Raw genomic sequence first — 17,887 nt, forward strand, 5'->3', positions numbered from 1 at the left:
TCTCTTGAATCTTCCACACCTCAAGAAGAAATCCCTGAACCAGAATCACAAACCCAAAACACCACAAACACTCCTCACCCAATGGAAACCAATGCTGAAATTGATGCAGGGGTGACAGAGCACTCAAGTTCTCAATCAAGTAGTAGGGTTCCTTCCATTCCAAGGCAGCAACATGATTCCAATCCGGAGTTGGATCCTGAAGAGCTGGGATGGCCTATTGCACTCAGGAAGGGGGTAAGATCATGTACTCAGCATCCTATTCAAAAATTTGTCTCCTATGGCAATTTATCTGCACGAATGCAAACTTTTGTGGTGAATAGTTCACAGGTGAAGATTCCAGAAACATTTCAACAGGCTATGACAGATCCTAATTGGAAACATGCTGCATATGAGGAGTTAAGAGCCTTGAAGGAAAACAACACGTGGGATATTACCACACTTCCTAAGGGCAAGAAAGCAGTGGGCTGTAGGTGGATCTTTACCCCTAAATTCAATCCTGATGGAAGCATCAACAAGTACAAAGGAAGATTAGTGGCTAAAGGGTACACTCAGACCTATGGGATTGATTATCAAGAAACGTTTGCTCCTGTGGCAAAATTTAACACCATCCAGGTACTCCTATCCCTTGCTGCTAACCTTGACTGGTCTCTACATCAGCTAGACGTGAAGAATGCTTTCCTAAATGGAGATTTGGAGGAGGAAGTATACATGGAAATTCCAGATGGAGTAATAGCTCCACCCAACTCAGTTTGCAAATTGAAGAAATCATTGTATGGCCTGAAACAGTCTCCACGAGCTTGGTTCGACAGGTTTGCCAAAGCAATCAAAAGATTTGGTTACATTCAAGGACAAGCTGATCACACTCTTTTCGTCAAACACAGTGATGGAAAGGTAACGATCCTAATTGTGTATGTGGATGATATAGTCATAACTGGCAATGATGAGGTTTCTATCTCCCATCTCAAGAAAGCCCTGGCTAGGGAATTCCAAGTGAAGGACCTAGGACAAATGAAGTACTTTCTTGGAATGGAAGTTGCTAGATCCAAAAAGGGTATAAGTGTGTCTCAACGAAAGTACACACTTGACTTACTCCATGAAACAGGAATACTTGGGGCTAAGCCTAGTGAGACTCCTATGGAAGAGTCATGCAATCTGGAAGTGAAACCAGACGGGACACCAGTTAACTCAGAAAGGTACAGAAGACTTGTGGGTAAACTGATCTACTTGACTCATACAAGGCCTGACATTAGCTATGCAGTTGGAGTGGTAAGCCAATTTATGCATCAACCCCAGGAAGAACACATGGAAGCAGTATACAGAATCCTCACCTACCTCAAACTCAATCCTGGAAGAGGAATATTCTTTCGAAAGGGGAATACAAGGAACATAGAGGTCTACACTGATGCAGATCACGGGAGAGCTGTGGATAACAGGAGATCAGTCACAGGATACTGCACTTATGTTTGGGGAAACCTAGTCACTTGGCGAAGCAAGAAACAAACAGTAGTCTCAAGGAGCAGTGCTGAAGCTGAGCTAAGAGCTGTGGCCCTCGGGGTATGTGAAGGAATGTGGGTGATTAGACTCCTGAAGGAATTGAGAATTTCCTATGAAGGACCTATGAATCTCTGGTGTGATAACCAAGCAAGCATTGAAATGACCAAAAATCCTGTGTATCACGACCGAACAAAACATGTTGACATTGATCGGCACTTCATCAAAGAAAAGGTCGAAGATGGCACCATTAACTTGAACCATGTGCGTTCAACTGATCAGATTGCTGACATCATGACCAAGCCGTTGGCCAGAGTCAAGTTTGAAGGGCTTCGAAGCAAGCTGGGAATGGTTGACATTTACTCTCCAGCTTGAGGGGGAGTGTTAGAAGCCGTGATCTTCTCCCCTATATTCTCCCTTGATTTACTCTATAAATTACCTAGAATAAGTTCCTGATTTCTTGTGATATTGCATTATTCTGATTGATTGTAATCTCTTTGCATCATTATTATTGATTGTAACCGGATTGCATATTTCCATCCGGACTCTATATATTGTACCGGGATCATATGAAATAATATGAGTGAATTTACAAACTCTCAAACAATAGTAGACAGCTAACCAATTACCATCAAAAAATCCAGAGCACTTAAAGCTACCTGTAAGTTGTGCGATAATAAGATACTTGCTTAAAGAAATTCACTGATTAAGGTCGCAAGTTAAAAGACCAAACAAACAAAATACAAGTTAAAAAAAACCATTTCATTCATCTACACACAACAGCTTAAGCTTTCAAAATGAACAGTACTTTGATATGAAATAAAATCAAGTCTTAAGGTTGACATTAGGTCCTTGCGTACCAAGTCTCAATCTCACAATTCAGAACTCAAATAGTGTGAAGAGAAGACAGATGCTGTTAGCAAAAACGGGTAGAAAATTTGAAGGTCTGAAAAAACCTCATCAGTCATCATGTTGTGTAGAAAGATAGGAATAAGGATATGGTTGAAGATCTCATTTTGCCCAAATAGAGACCCATAGTCTCCTTGCTGGGTATTCCAGTTGATTAAAATACTGTGTATTCCTCATTTTTAACTTCTCAGTTTACTTTGCATTAGCTTTTGACAAGACGTGCACGAACATCTATAACCAAGGAATTTGAAGTTCAATTCATGTCTGCTCATTCCAATAATGGAAACTAAAAGTCCATCGCATGATAATGATAGTAACTGGCTTGTGCTTTATCCACCAACAGTCGGTATCCATAAAATCATTCACAAGCTACCATGTAAGAGTTTAAATTAAGGTTTAATAAGGTTGAACATTTCTTTAGCTACATGCAAGGCAGCATCACATATAAGTTTTATACCTTAAAGAGTAAAGCCAATATGATTTTCATTTTGGCGTGGACACTTGTTTAGAGGATTTGTACATATTGATGTAAAATAGTCCCAAGCATAATAAAAACATTTGCCTCTAAAATCAAGCTGTAATTGAGAAACTGACTGACCGAGAAGAAAATTTTTCTCCGACGTCGGCGTCCACCAAGGTCGTGATTGCAAGTCTTCAAGGAAGGTCAGAGACTTTGATCCAATCTCATTAGAGAGCTCAAGGAACGGAATTCCACATTTCAAGCTTTTGAGGACACCCTAAAAAATATTTGACATATCTATTATCATATGTATTAGAGGTAGTCACCAACAGCCAATGTTAAAAGACATTAGTTACCTCCTCTTCTTCAATATTATCTGAATTCTGCTTTAGCTGCAGAATAGGCGCTTCAACCCTAGCCACTAGATACTGACTAGAGCGTTGCAACTGTTCTTTAAACTGCACAAACTCAATCACCTGAAATACAACGTACGTTTATAGCCTCAGTCACATATAGTGGCATCATATTTTAAGAATTCACAACAGAAAATGAGCCTACAATTTGTTTGGTTCCTCAAGTATTATAGAACTTTTATTTTAATCACTTTAGCTTAAACAGAAATTGTCACTTATTTTTTAGTGACCCAATTTTATCATTTCCTTCATATCCATCCAAAATTTAAATCAAATTCAACAAATATGTTGACTTGGACATTAGAGTTGATAGAAATTTAGAATCACATAAATAAATAACTAGATGCAGTTCCCTCACAACGTCTGAGAAACAAACTATTCATCAATTACGAATAATACTACCAGGCAAAGAATTTATAATATATTATATCACATTTATATATCGATGACTCAATAATCAAATTGTTAAATTCCACAACATATTTATATAGATCATGAGGGGTGAAATTAGATCATTTTACGAAAAACTCATGAACATTCTTCGACATATAATCAACAATAAAAATAAATACAGATCAATCTCTAAATATATGCTAATATATTTGGCAAAAAGAACCACTCCCAGCTTTGAGTTATTAACAAATCTGCACAAGAGCGGTAAGACTTTAACCTACAACAATCTCAAAGAGACCTTTTTTATCCTTTAAAATATAATCAAGTCTCAAAATCCTCCAAGTTATCAATGATTTAAGAACCTAATCTATTATATCCAATGCAAAATAATTTTTTCTTGGGCAGTGGCAGGACCAAAAGGCAAAAAGCACCTCAAGTATGAAAATGGCTGGTAAATAAGCATTGTTTAGAGCAACAACACACTTTTAGAGTTCATCTGTTAGGGATGCAGCAGGTTTAATATTCTTTCTCGTTTTGAATTTATGGTTTTCAACTGTTTTCTGAGAGGATAAGATAAAATCTTTTTTTATGCTTGTGTGTGTGTGTGTGTTTTTTTTTTTTTTTTGGGTTGGGGGGGGGGGGGGCTTTCTTCTCTCTTAATATGATCTTCTAGTTCAAATCTTTAAAATGTATGAATGCCACAAGCAACGCACTCGAAGAGAAAAAGCTTTTGAAGACTATGCATACTTTTGAGTAATTTCTGTGGCGATATGCATGAAATGTTAGATCAGCAGATTCTCTTAAATAGTCATCCATAAACTTGAGGTAATCCTTCAGCAGACCGTCTAGTTCTGTCCACAGCGGAGACACCAACATCTGAGGATATATATGGTGCGAAAGGGTTTCCATCAAAATATTCTTTACATCCAATGATTTATACCTGAACAGAACAGAAACTAGAATAAGCATTGACGACGCAAACAAGGTAAAATTGAAACAATCAAACCACCTGACCATTCATATGCCACAGAAAGAGCGCCTATATAAGAATAGAGGTGCAACAGCAAGATCTTGTACTGCCAAACATATCTACAAAAGGAAACATGGCAGCCACATGACATCATCAGAATTTAGCTCAAGGCCCGGCGGTCTGAAGTTACAAAACTTGTAAATAAAGCGGTGTGCTACAAATGCCAAATTGAAAAGTATCCAAGATAAGAACACACTGATCCATCCTTGATGAAAAAACTACACCAGGTACAGATGCAATTTATAACCTCAACTCAACCATATAATTACATTATGTTACAGTAAACGACAAACACGAAAATGGCAATAACCAATAAAAACTATACGAGATTTATATCCTTCATATTTCTTCAAGACATTTAGAAGACCATGACCATATCATCCAAGAGCCCACTTGCAACTACGGAGTGCGACATCTATTAGTTCAAGCACAAAGTAAGGGCCCCAAATTTCTACATCCAACTTTCATAAAGATAAAAGCAAATCTAATTTCAAATAAAGAATAACACAAACAATAAAGTTTTGATTCAATCAGCATTATCTAATTAGAAATGCTATTCTAAAAACAAATTCGAAACAAATCCCCAACAGTTTCAGCAAGATAGTTATCTAATTATCTAATTAAGTTATTGAACGAGATCTTTCAATTAATAATATATCTAAAGATTTTGCCTTGAATAGAGCTCCGATGTTATGCGATCCATGTAGCTGACCACACCTAATGGGATAAGGCTTTGTTGTTGCTATTGTTGTATCTTGTGACTAAAAACACATTTGCACTAGACAGATTCTCAAAAATAATTGCTTAAAATTACATATTTATAATATTAGACACAGTAAAAAAAAAAAAAACTCAAGAACACAGATCTGCAAGATTTGAATGCATTAAAAAAAAAAAAAAAAGCATAGACCAGAGGTGATAAATGATAGCAAGATCTGCATGACTTCAACAATTTTCCTTCACCTAATGCACTTTTAATTCAGGCTCCTAAATATGACGCAAGAGAATTGCTGACCTTCGTATTGCCAAGCCAAACTCCAAAACCATAATAGCCTCTACTAAATAACCGACATTTTTAGTGCGCCAGAATAACTGTACCAAAAAAATTAAAATACATTAACAGTGGCCATAGCATCCATGAAAGTTTTTTATATGTTGAAGATTATCAATAATTTATTTGTAAAAGACAACATTGTCAACAATCTATTTGTGAACCAAAACATTATTATGCAATGTCACATACATGTAGCCTAAGCATCAATGTAACACAAAAAAAAAAAAAAAAAACCAAGGAAGCAATAAAAATTCTCCTTTGATAACGATACCAACTACATGGAAATGAAGTTCATTCCAACCAAAAAAAAAAAAAAAAAACGACACTTTTCTGTTAAATGTCTTGATTTGCTAAACTTTTAAGGGGTCAACAAACCTTCCAACTTAAGATAGTTCTTCAAAGAAGGAAACCTTAAAAATAAGAGGCTTGTAACTGGCACATTTCTCCGGAGAACTGTGTTGAACGGTATGGGAGACTCTAAAATCAAGCTTAATCTGAGAGATCAGCAGAACATGGTTTTAAAGAGGTAACACTTGAACATTTCCCGCCAAAGCATGTGTTCGTGTAAAAGAATGAAATTATAAGACTTACTAGTAACTATCTATGATGAATTACTCCTTATATTTAAAAAAGAAAGAAAAATAAGAACTTTGATGAATTCTTAAATGGAAGGTTATGTCTCAATGATGTTATCCAGCCAACCAAGTCGGCAGGTTTATCGTTGGTGATCCCAAAATTAATATGTATTCTGCATTCTCTCTTTCAACTAATTAATGCACAGAAAATGTAGATAATCCAGCACAACAACTGTCACCAATACATGAACTATCCATCTCAACCACAATGTCATTTTCTGTACCTACTCCAACCCCTAAAACAAGTGTAGATAACAGAATATAATATATGTTAAAAGCCTGCAGATTCGATCTCGTGTATAAAGGGAATGGGGGAGCTATAACAGGAATCGTGCAACCCCTTTAACTTTATTTTTGCCAAAATCAAAGAAATTCAGAAATTTTAACACCACATACCTGAACCAACAAATTACAAATTAATAAAAGCAGCTCCTCACCCTGCATGCTCTCCTGCGGATCCAAGTCCTTAGAAAAAGCAACACTTTTGCAATATACTTCAGCCATTTGTACACAGCAGACTTCAAGCTCTAGAACAAGTTCAGATGAGCTTGTATAAATGGCCAGCCAATACTCAATACTCAAAAATGAAAGCTCAGATTCAACTCAGTCTAAACTCTGAACTAGCTAAGTGTGAATAATTTCTTATTTTCTTAGAAAACACTGAACTGAATAATGAAACAATGCACACGTGTGCACCACTACAGCAGACCTACCACTTAATGAAGACTCAAACATGTCACCCATCAATAATTGTTGGATCTTGAAAAAGGAAAGAGATCGCCCAAGATTCTTTGCTGGCACGGTTGTCAAGGGATCAGAATTTTTCTTTAACTTCTCCAAAAGTTCCATCTTCTTATTGGGATTGAGTACTTCAATAAACATCTCAACGTCACTAGTAAAGCAGGGCAAGTGACCAAACCTATAACCATAAAATCAATTCTTCAATTTTAACGTTACACTTTCCAGTGCTGCACTTTTTCAAGCACTATAAAAGAGAGGAAGGAACCAAATTCTAAGAAAATCACTAAGCACCAACCCAGCCAAGAGTTGCACACATATGATCACTAAACCTTAAAGAGAAGTATTGAAAAGCAGCATTAATTTGACTGATTACACGAGGACAGAAAGATCTTGGAGCAGACTTATCACATTTATAACATAAACAAAACTAACACATCATGAAGAACTACTGATACTTAATGTTAGAAAGCCCCTGATTATCTCCCTTGATTCTCTCCATTTATTGCCCATGATATTAGCTAGAAGATATATTTCCTGATTTATTGAGATATTGCAATATATGTAATTTATGGCTGATTGATTGTAACCGGATATTATTTCTCATCCGGACTCTATATATTGTAACCCAATCATATGGAATAAGATATGAGCATGAAATATTCAGCAAAGTAAACATGGTATCAGAGCATAGGGTTCCTCCTGAACCCAGAAAACTTCGTGCGTCGCTGCCGTGAGAGAGAGAGAGAGAGAACGCGAGGAGAGAGAGAGAGAGTGAGGCGTCCCAGATCTGAAGCCAGGAGCAGACCGTGGACGACACCGCCCCTCCAGTCCTCACCGGCGCCCTCAGATCGGCGCATCCCTTGAAGACGACGCCAAACGGAGCTGCGCGTGAAGCCCACGCGCCGTCACAAGCTCCGCGCGTGAAGCCCACGCGCCGCCACTGCCTCTGCGCGTGAATTGCACGCGCCGCCGCCGGAAACCAACAGTGCCTCCCAGAGATCCAGAAAATGAACCCTTCAGAATTCCCACCCCTTTTTGGGTCCGTTCGTAATATTCCAATGGCCCTTATGTCCGGTACATCCTCAAATACTCAAAGCACTCCTTCTTCACCTTTAGTCACCTCTCAAGCCTCTGATCCAGAACCATCCCTAACCTCTGAACATCAAGCTATGGTGGTGGCTCACAAACTTAATGGTAGCAACTATCTCCAATGGTCTCAAAGTGTATTAATGTATCTACGTGGGAAGCGTAAGGAGAAATATATCAATGGAGAGGCAAAACAACCTTCACATAATGATCCCAAATTTGACACCTGGTTTGCTGAAAATAATCAGGTGATGTCTTGGCTGTGCAACTCAATGACTCTTGAAATCAGTGAAGGATACCTCTTGGCAAGCACAGCTAAGGAAATCTGGGACGCTGCTAAGAGGACTTACTCCACACTAGACAACACTGCAGCCCTATTGGATCTAAGGAGGCAGCTCAAAGATCTGAAGCAAGGAAACTTAACTGTAACACAATATTACAGCACTTTAACGAAGATATGGCAGCAGTTGGATCTCTTTGAAGTTCATCCTTGGAAGGACATGGATGATGCTAATTACTACAGACAACTGGTGGAAAAAGGACGAACCTATGACTTCCTATTGGGTTTGAATGATGTCTTTGAAGAAGTAAGAGGCAGAATTATGGGTCTAAAACCGCTTCCCTCCCTATTTGAAGTCTTCAGTATGGTCAAGTTTGAAGAAAGCCGGAGACACCTCACTCAGGGTAACCAAACCCCAGTAGATGGCTCAGCATTAGTCATGAGGAGGTCCCCAACATTCGAGGGATCTGAGAAGAAAGGGAACAAGTGGTGCAATCACTGTAACAAGAAAGGCCACACCAGAGACGAATGTTGGAAACTACATGGGAAACCAACCCAAGGGAAGCAGAAACAACGGGAAGATAGAAAAAGCCACCACACCTCCTCTGAAGAAAAAGGTGATGAGGGAGACCAGTTGACCAGAGAAGAGCTTCAAATGCTTCGTAAGATACTTGAAAAACAAAACAAATCAAAATCGGTTCCCAACGTGAACTTGATTCAGTCAAGTAATTCTATTATAGCCCTTAATGCAATGGTAACTAGTGATGAAACCTGGATTGTTGACTCCGGTGCTACAGACCACATGACTGGTAATAAGTCCCTCTTCAAAACTCTCAAATATTGCCATGAGAACCTTAGGGTAAAAGTAGCAACTGGACTATATACTAAAGTTGAGGGTGTTGGCATTGTGGCCCTATCTGATGATCTGGAAATCCATAATGTTTTGTTTGTTCCTGCTCTTACCTGCAACCTTATATCTGTGAGCAAATTGACTAAAGGACAAGTATGTCGGGTAATCTTTGATGATGTTAAGTGTGTTTTTCAGGATTCGACCTCGGGGAGGAAGATTTTGACTGCTAAAGAATGGGATGGACTCTACTACTTTGAAGGAAAAGATATGAAGACTGCAGGAGCCAAGAAAGCTATGGTTAGCTCTAATTCTCAGAATAAAAATGTAATGTTGTGGCATCAAAGATTAGGCCACCCCAGCTTTGATTATATGAAGCATGTGTTTCCAACTTTATTCAATAAAAATTCTTTTCCTTTCCAATGTGAAACGTGTCAAATTGCCAAACAAACTCGCGCCTCTTATCCCAAACATACTTACAAACCTACTGCCCCGTTTACATTGATTCATACTGACATTTGGGGACCAGCCAAAATCAACACCCGAACAGGCACAAAGTGGTTTATTACATTCATCGATGATCACACCCGGGTCACATGGGTTTACCTTATGAAAGAAAAATCCGAAGCTTTACAAATTTTCAAAAACTTTCACTCTTTTGTGAGAACCCAATTCCAAACTCCCATCAAAGTTCTAAGAAGTGACAATGCCAAAGAGTATGTGAGTGGAGCCTTTAGGGAATTTCTTGAGCAGGAAGGAATCCATCACCAAACCTCATGTGTCTATACTCCTCAACAAAATGGAGTTGCTGAGCGGAAAAATAGGCATCTTCTAGAAGTAACCCGAGCTATTATGATGGAAAGAAATGTTCCAAGTCTGTTTTGGGGAGATGCTGTGCTAACCGCTGCTTATCTCATCAATCGAATGACCTCAAAAATTCTCCATTTCACTACCCCCATTCAAAAACTCCTCGAGACCTACCCCACCTCACCTATCATCAATACCATCCCTCAAAAGGTCTTTGGGTGTGTCGTCTTTGTTCATAAACATGATGGGGGCAAACTTGATGCTAGAGCAGAAAAATGTATTTTCCTAGGGTATTCCTCCACCAAAAAGGGATATAAGTGTTATTGTCCCACTACCAGAAAACTCATAATCTCCAAAGACACAGTTTTTTATGAGGATGATGCTTATTATCCCAAATTACCCATTCAGGGGGAGCACTATGGAGTAGAATGGCTAATTACACCTGAACCTACAACCAATCCCAACACACATCTTACCACCCCTCTTGAACCTGCCATACCACAAGAAGAAATCATTGTCCCTGACCCTGAACCGGAACCAAAAACCCCTAGTCCTACACCTCCACTAGAGCACCAAAACCCCACAAACACTCCTCACCCGACTCACCCAATGGAAACGAATGCTGAAATTGATGCAGGGGTGACAGAGCGTTCAAGTCCTCAATCAGGTGAGCAGGATAGTAGTAGTAGGGTTCCTTCCATTCCAAGGCAGCAACATGATTCCAATCCAGAGTTGGATCCTGAAGAGCTAGGGTGGCCCATTGCACTTAGAAAGGGGGTAAGATCATGTACTCAGCATCCTATTCAAAAATTTGTCTCCTATGGCAATTTATCTGCTAGAATGCAAACCTTTGTGGTGAATAGCTCACAGGTGAAGATTCCAGAAACATTTCAACAGGCTATGAAAGATCTTAATTGGAAACGTGCCGCATATGAGGAGTTGAGAGCCTTAAAGGAAAATAACACGTGGGATATTACCACACTTCCTAAGGGCAAGAAAGCAGTGGGTTGCAGGTGGATCTTCACCCCTAAATTCAATCCTGATGGAAGTATCAACAAGTACAAAGGAAGATTAGTTGCAAAAGGGTACACCCAGACTTATGGGATTGATTATCAGGAAACGTTTGCTCCTGTGGCAAAGTTCAACACCATCCAGGTACTCCTGTCTCTAGCTGCTAACCTTGATTGGTCTCTACATCAACTAGATGTGAAGAATGCTTTCCTAAATGGAGATTTGGAGGAGGAAGTGTACATGGAAATCCCAGATGGAGTAATAGCTCCACCCAACTCAGTTTGCAAACTGAAGAAATCACTATATGGCCTGAAACAGTCTCCACGAGCGTGGTTCGATAGGTTTGCCAAGGCAATCAAAAGGTTTGGCTACGTCCAAGGACAAGCTGATCACACTCTCTTCGTTAAACACAGTAATGGAAAGGTAACGATCCTAATTGTGTATGTGGATGATATAGTCATAACTGGCAGTGATGAAGTTTCTATCTCCCAACTCAAGAAAGCTCTAGCTAGGGAATTCCAAGTGAAGGACCTAGGACAAATGAAGTACTTTCTTGGAATGGAGGTTGCAAGATCCAAAAAGGGTATAAGTGTGTCTCAACGAAAGTACACACTTGATTTGCTCCACGAAACAGGAATACTTGGGGCTAAACCTAGTGAGACGCCTATGGAAGAATCATGTAATCTGGAAGTGAAACCAGACGGGGTACCAGTCAACTCAGAAAGGTACAGAAGACTTGTAGGTAAACTGATCTACTTGACTCATACAAGGCCTGACATTAGCTATGCTGTTGGAGTAGTAAGCCAATTTATGCATCAACCCCAGGAAGAACATATGGAAGCAGTATACAGAATCCTGACCTACCTCAAACTCAATCCTGGAAGAGGAATATTCTTTAAAAAGGGGAGTACAAGGAACATAGAGGTCTACACTGATGCAGATCATGGGAGAGCTGTGGATAACAGAAGATCTGTCACAGGATACTGCACTTATGTTTGGGGAAACCTAGTCACTTGGCGAAGCAAGAAACAGACAGTAGTCTCAAGGAGTAGTGCTGAAGCTGAGCTAAGAGCTGTAGCCCTGGGGGTATGTGAAGGAATGTGGGTGATCAGACTTCTGAAGGAATTGAGAATTTCCTATGAAGGACCTATGAACCTCTGGTGTGACAACCAAGCCAGCATTGAAATGACCAAGAATCCTGTGTATCATGACCGAACAAAGCATGTTGACATTGATCGACACTTCATCAAAGAAAAGGTTGAAGATGGCACAATTAACCTGAGCTATGTGCGCTCAACTGATCAGATTGCTGACGTCATGACCAAACCTTTAGCCAGAGTCAAGTTTGAAGGGCTTCGAAGCAAGCTGGGAATGGTTGACATTTACTCTCCAGCTTGAGGGGGAGTGTTAGAAAGCCCCTGATTATCTCCCTTGATTCTCTCCATTTATTGCCCATGATATTAGCTAGAAGATATATTTCCTGATTTATTGAGATATTGCAATATATGTAATTTATGGCTGATTGATTGTAACCGGATATTATTTCTCATCCGGACTCTATATATTGTAACCCAATCATATGGAATAAGATATGAGCATGAAATATTCAGCAAAGTAAACACTTAACAAGCCTGAATATTATAATCAGAGACAATTATGACATAAATTACTTAGTGCAAATTGAAAAAGGATCAGCAGGCAGCATTCCGGCAAGAACCAGATTTGTGAGCCTCATCCTGATTTGAATCCCCTTTCAAGCTTTGTCAAATGGCATCAGCCGTCATTAACTTTTCTTACAAACTCCTCAGAAGACACACACTATACACACGAGATTTGAAAAGGAAGAGAATTAGACTTTTCATGGATAATAGGTTTATTGTTAACAAATACCTGCAAAAATATTGCACAATGGCATCCATTAAGTAGTCATCATTCCCCTTCTCACGCAAAAGCTTCCTTCTTTCAACTTCTATAGATGCTAAGTATGGACCCCTTAGAGAGTTATTAGCAGTATCTGCTTGTAACTTTTGTATAAAAGCCGACGCATTTGATACTTGACTATCAAACTGCACTCAGATTGTGCATACATCAAATCCCAAAAAAATAGTAAAACACTGCTCTATGCTCAACTCATTGACAAGGTACAGAATATTAAAGGATAAACATTCACCTCTTCATCTGTCAAGTGGGAGACCTTGCAATTAATAAACCTTGACGGATGAACTGGATCCTTAACAGCCTCATCACACCATATGCTGTCATCTTCCAGCAAGCAGCCCAGGTAATGAAGGTAGGACATCCAATCATCTGGGCTGCCAAAAGGAGACAGCAACAGTAGCAATAAGAAAACCAAAAAGGTATTAGCATGATAAAAAGCTGAAAATGGGTTAAGGCCTGGTCCCTAGAAATAGAAATCCAAAAATTCACTTGATATTGGAAGTCTAGAACTGATGCAAAGGAAGAAGAATTATGGTTTAAATAACAACCGTGCGTATAAATCTGCATTTGTGTATATATGCAGACATATGGAAACTAGCATCACTAAATAATGAAATAAATATCTTTGTGACTCATTGGCAAGGACGCGATATTTTGCTTATGTTATTTTTTTGGTTCACAAGATTGAAAAATGAAGCTTGAACAACTAAAACTCAAAACGAATAGCATATAACCTATATGAATGTACAAATTACCACAAGCAGAATGAATAATAGAATTTAAAAATTTAAGGAGATCAAACCACAGAATTCCATAACAATAAAATTTTATCCTCGGTTTTAAACAGGCTTTTCACACATCATGCCAGCCACTTTGTTGCTACTACTAGCAAAATCATTTATATCCATACAACTGCCATAAGTTTCCAATAAGATTTTCCAAGGTTACATATAAAGATAGATATAAATTCAATGCCCAAAAGCATACCAAGTCTCTAGAATTTTCTTAAAAATAGCTGCAGCAGCGGCATGGTCACCTGCCCTGGCAAGAAGTCTTCCCTGTCAACTTAAAGTCAAAGGACACAGGTTAATGAGGAAAGTCAAACAAGAAATGAAAATAATAGCCCAAGTTGTTTCATTATTGGATCATTGATCAAAACTCAAAATACTGAACAATTCAATACAAAATTTAACTTGTTTCCAAAAGATTTTGCTTGAAACATGTGACACCACGTATTAATTATTTTTTATGCCACAGGAAATACCACATTCACATCAACCCTGGAATCTACATAAATTCCTTTATTTTGAATCTATACCAAATCAAGCACAGGCCGACTCCCAGATATCGAGTTTCCTATTGAAAGAGGCAACCATTTACAATAAAGAGGGAAATATAAAAAGGGTAAAAAGAGGCTACAAAACAGGGGGGAGATCCTGAAAATACCTGTATCCGTAGCTTTTCGACTTCAATCATCAACAATGATCCTAAATTCCCTGAGAGAATTTCTAAAGCATCCCCAAACTTGGCTTGCTGTTCCAAAATGGAAATGTAGACAATAAGAGCTGCAACAAATTCAGAAAAATTTAATACAAACATGATTCATAAACTGAACCTTTCTGATTGTTCATAATATATAAGGTAGAAAAAAGCAAATCACCATCAGGCTCATGCAAGCCATGTGAAGCAACATGTTTCTTGAGTAGACCTTCAGCTAAAAGTAACAGTTTCTCTCCTCCATTGCCACAGAGCACCTATATTCAGTTGCACAAAGAAAAAAGTAAATTCAACATATTTAATCGCATAAATGCATCAAACTCCAAAACAAAATCAGCAATAATGTCACGCCACTGAACCATTGGATTTCATGCAAAAAGCTCAATGTCACAAGTCCAACATCCATCACTTTTTCTTTGCTAGAGTATAATTAATAAATCATATTTATGGTTTTCTACTACTTTCCCATATTATCCATATCACCTTGACATCCACTCAAGCTGAACTCCCTGTTGGAACAAGCATGGCTCAAGGTGCACAAATTAACTTGCAGATAACGAGGCAGAGAAAGGCAGTATAAGGTAGTGAGAAGAACCTGTAACTGGATGCTACAAACTGCCCAAAGCAGAAACCTTTCTTCTCCAACTAGTTTATACATCTTGATAGCTGTCTGCCAATCAGAAAATAATTAATTAAGAGCAAAGTATTGCCCATAAAAAAAGCACAGCAGAAGTTGTGGGAAAAAAAATAGAGGACCGAATAAGATAAAAGAAATAATCATACTGTTATGTAATTATAATTATAAATAAGAAAATATTTAAACATAATATAAAAGGAAAATCCCAGAAAAAGCCCTTGAAATATAAGAAATTCCAGATTGGGTCCTAGAATTTTGAAAATGACAGAAAAGGTCAATGACCCAATCTATCATTTGCAAAATCAAGAGGAATTGACAACTTTGCCCTGATTTGTATTCACTACAATGATTTAAAGAATCACTATAAGGGTTTAGGCGTTACCTAGATTTCTAATCAGTCTAATCATATTGCTCGGATTTATATCTATTAGGGCCTTTGCCTATAAATAAGTATTTGTCATTCTTTGCAACTCAGTTTTGCAATATGATTAGAATGATTAGAAATTATTCAGTTTCTCTTAGTCCGCTACTCTTTTCTAATTCTCCTCTGTTTCTATTACTCTTTTCCATTTCTCTTTCCTCTTTTTCTCTCCTGTTTCTTTACTTTCCATAAGACATACAAACCTGTTGTTGCTTCACAAATGAGTACTCACGAACATAGCAGTTAAATAGTCCCATCATCAGTTCCAGATTAGTTGGGAATTTACTACAGGCGTGCTCATAGCAGCTGGCAGCCAAATCCACTGGTCAAATAGAGAAAGTTTAAACACCTAACCATGATATACATATAACAAGATCACATCAAAGAGAAAACAATACTCACAGTGATCTAATCGCTGAAACACAATCTGAAGCGTACTAAGAGTGAGATCATCCATCAAAAGAGAATCATTTGTAAACAAAAGCTCTTTGGCATTCAAGCAAACAGAGAATGCTTCGTCAGGTTTACCCATTCTTTCCAAAATGAGCGCTTTGAGTGCCTGCAAGACAGATGACAGCATATAATGATAATGATTTCTATTAATGAGTTACAACACCAAATATGGGTGGCAAAAAGGCCAAGCAAGTTTGATCCATGAAAATTTATCTCCTAAACACCTAACCAAAACTACGAAAAAGAAAAGCTCCTTGAATTTCAAAATGAGACGCCTTGCATTTCCGAGAAGCAGTAAAAAAATTGATAAAAATGATGCCGACATCCTCTAAGACAACAATAGTAAGAAGAAAGAAGAGTGCAGGATACTAGCGAGGCGGAAAATAAAAAACGCTAAGATCAGCTACCTAACTCAAAAAAGAGCAACTTAACTTCACAAAACCAAACCCGCATTATAGATAACACTGAATGCATATAAATAAGCACTCACAAGAATTCAAGAACCAATATCAAACTTACAAGTGCATAAGGTGAATTAGGATGCTTAGCAAGAAGCGCAGTAACGTGCTTGAAAGCGTTCTTGAACTGCCGTGAATCAATGGCGTCCCAAATGGGCCGTACCCTTCGCTCGGGAATACCACCGGCTAACCCAAACTTAGACGCCATCAGAGTGAGGATTGGAGATCGACAGCTTCCTGCAGTGCTGGTCTTTCAAACCGTAGGGACGAGAACGTTGTTTACCAGAGACGAAGAAAACTGAAAAGTATCGGAAAAAGAGCGAACCGGAAACCTAAAGGGAGTGTTTGAAGTTGAAAGAATTTTTGTTTTTCTTCGCAGCAAAATATGTTCAGAGAAAACGACACCATCTTGCTCCTTTTTTTGGGCAAAAAAAAGACTACTGGGCCTTAATCTCTTGGGCTAGACTCGAATTGGCCCAATAACCTTGTTTATCTCCCCCCATAACACCGTAACGTAGAATTGTTGCATTAGATATTGTTTTGGCTACCTTGACCAAAAAAAAAAAATGTTTTGGCTACCAACATAAATTACATAAATATGTTTATAAGTACTTAATATAAACAGCATCAAACAAATCTTTTATTTAGGAAGGGGCTTTTTTTGGGTTGATTAGAAAAGAACTAGTTGAATATAAATAATGATGGTAGCTCCAAATTTTACCTATCACACTTGTACACAAATTCCTTTATTTTCAAAGAAATTAGGCTTTTAGTTTCTTTTTCATTTTTTGGGACCATAAATATTTTTAAAGAAATTAGGCTTTTACTCTCTTCCATTTTTTTTGGGACCATAAAATTTTTTAAAGAGATTAGGTTAAATTTGGAGGAGAAAAGATGAACTTCTCCCAACTAGATAGTCCCACGAGTTCAGAAGTGAAATGTTGGTTTGATCGCATGTCTTCTCCTTTGGCATACCCGCGTTTAAAAGGCTGCTTTGTTCCAACGCGCAACGAAACTGGAGGCCGCTTTTCCTTTTCTTTTTTTATTTTTTTTTTTCCTTTTGCCAACAACTAGAAGCTACTTTTTATGAGTTGAGATGCGTCACGCCTGGTAGAGTTGACAAAAGAGAGAGAAAATATTTTTTAAAAAAGGTTAAAGAGTAAATATATCTATAAATTTTTCTCAAATGTGTGCTGGATATTATAAACAAACCTTACGCACAAAAATACGTATGACTACTCCAAAAAAAAAACTATAAAATGCTACAATTATTTAATTCATCAAAGTTGACTTTTTAATTCAAGCTTTTGACCAAATAAAGTGACA

At 38.1% G+C, this 17,887-nt stretch overlaps 1 protein-coding gene across 2 annotated transcripts in view; it reads right to left on the reverse strand.

Annotated features, from left to right (window-relative positions):
• LOC114713001 (N-terminal acetyltransferase B complex auxiliary subunit NAA25-like) overlaps positions 1–17,887 on the reverse strand; it is a 31,604-nt gene that overhangs the window by 5,084 nt on the left and 8,633 nt on the right. The window contains exons 3-18 of one of the 2 annotated variants that reach the window (XM_028897586.1): positions 16,623–16,806; positions 16,053–16,209; positions 15,854–15,972; positions 15,188–15,262; positions 14,756–14,849; positions 14,542–14,660; positions 14,083–14,153; positions 13,328–13,469; positions 13,048–13,223; positions 7,099–7,304; positions 6,782–6,912; positions 5,712–5,788; positions 4,681–4,755; positions 4,414–4,606; positions 3,217–3,336; positions 2,999–3,137 (exon numbers count right to left, since the gene is read on the reverse strand). In XM_028897586.1, the coding sequence (XP_028753419.1) occupies positions 2,999–3,137; positions 3,217–3,336; positions 4,414–4,606; positions 4,681–4,755; positions 5,712–5,788; positions 6,782–6,912; positions 7,099–7,304; positions 13,048–13,223; positions 13,328–13,469; positions 14,083–14,153; positions 14,542–14,660; positions 14,756–14,849; positions 15,188–15,262; positions 15,854–15,972; positions 16,053–16,209; positions 16,623–16,769 (2,041 nt within the window). In that variant the 5' untranslated portion in view covers positions 16,770–16,806. Of the gene's footprint in view, positions 1–2,998; positions 3,138–3,216; positions 3,337–4,413; positions 4,607–4,680; positions 4,756–5,711; positions 5,789–6,781; positions 6,913–7,098; positions 7,305–13,047; positions 13,224–13,327; positions 13,470–14,082; positions 14,154–14,541; positions 14,661–14,755; positions 14,850–15,187; positions 15,263–15,853; positions 15,973–16,052; positions 16,210–16,622; positions 16,889–17,887 lie in introns of those variants that run through there. The other variant, XM_028897581.1, reaches the window with a different exon arrangement.

This window comes from Neltuma alba, unplaced genomic scaffold (genome assembly GCF_004799145.2).
Source record: "Neltuma alba isolate B1F8T4 unplaced genomic scaffold, ASM479914v2 tig00001865_pilon, whole genome shotgun sequence".
Lineage (NCBI taxonomy): Eukaryota > Viridiplantae > Streptophyta > Magnoliopsida > Fabales > Fabaceae > Neltuma > Neltuma alba.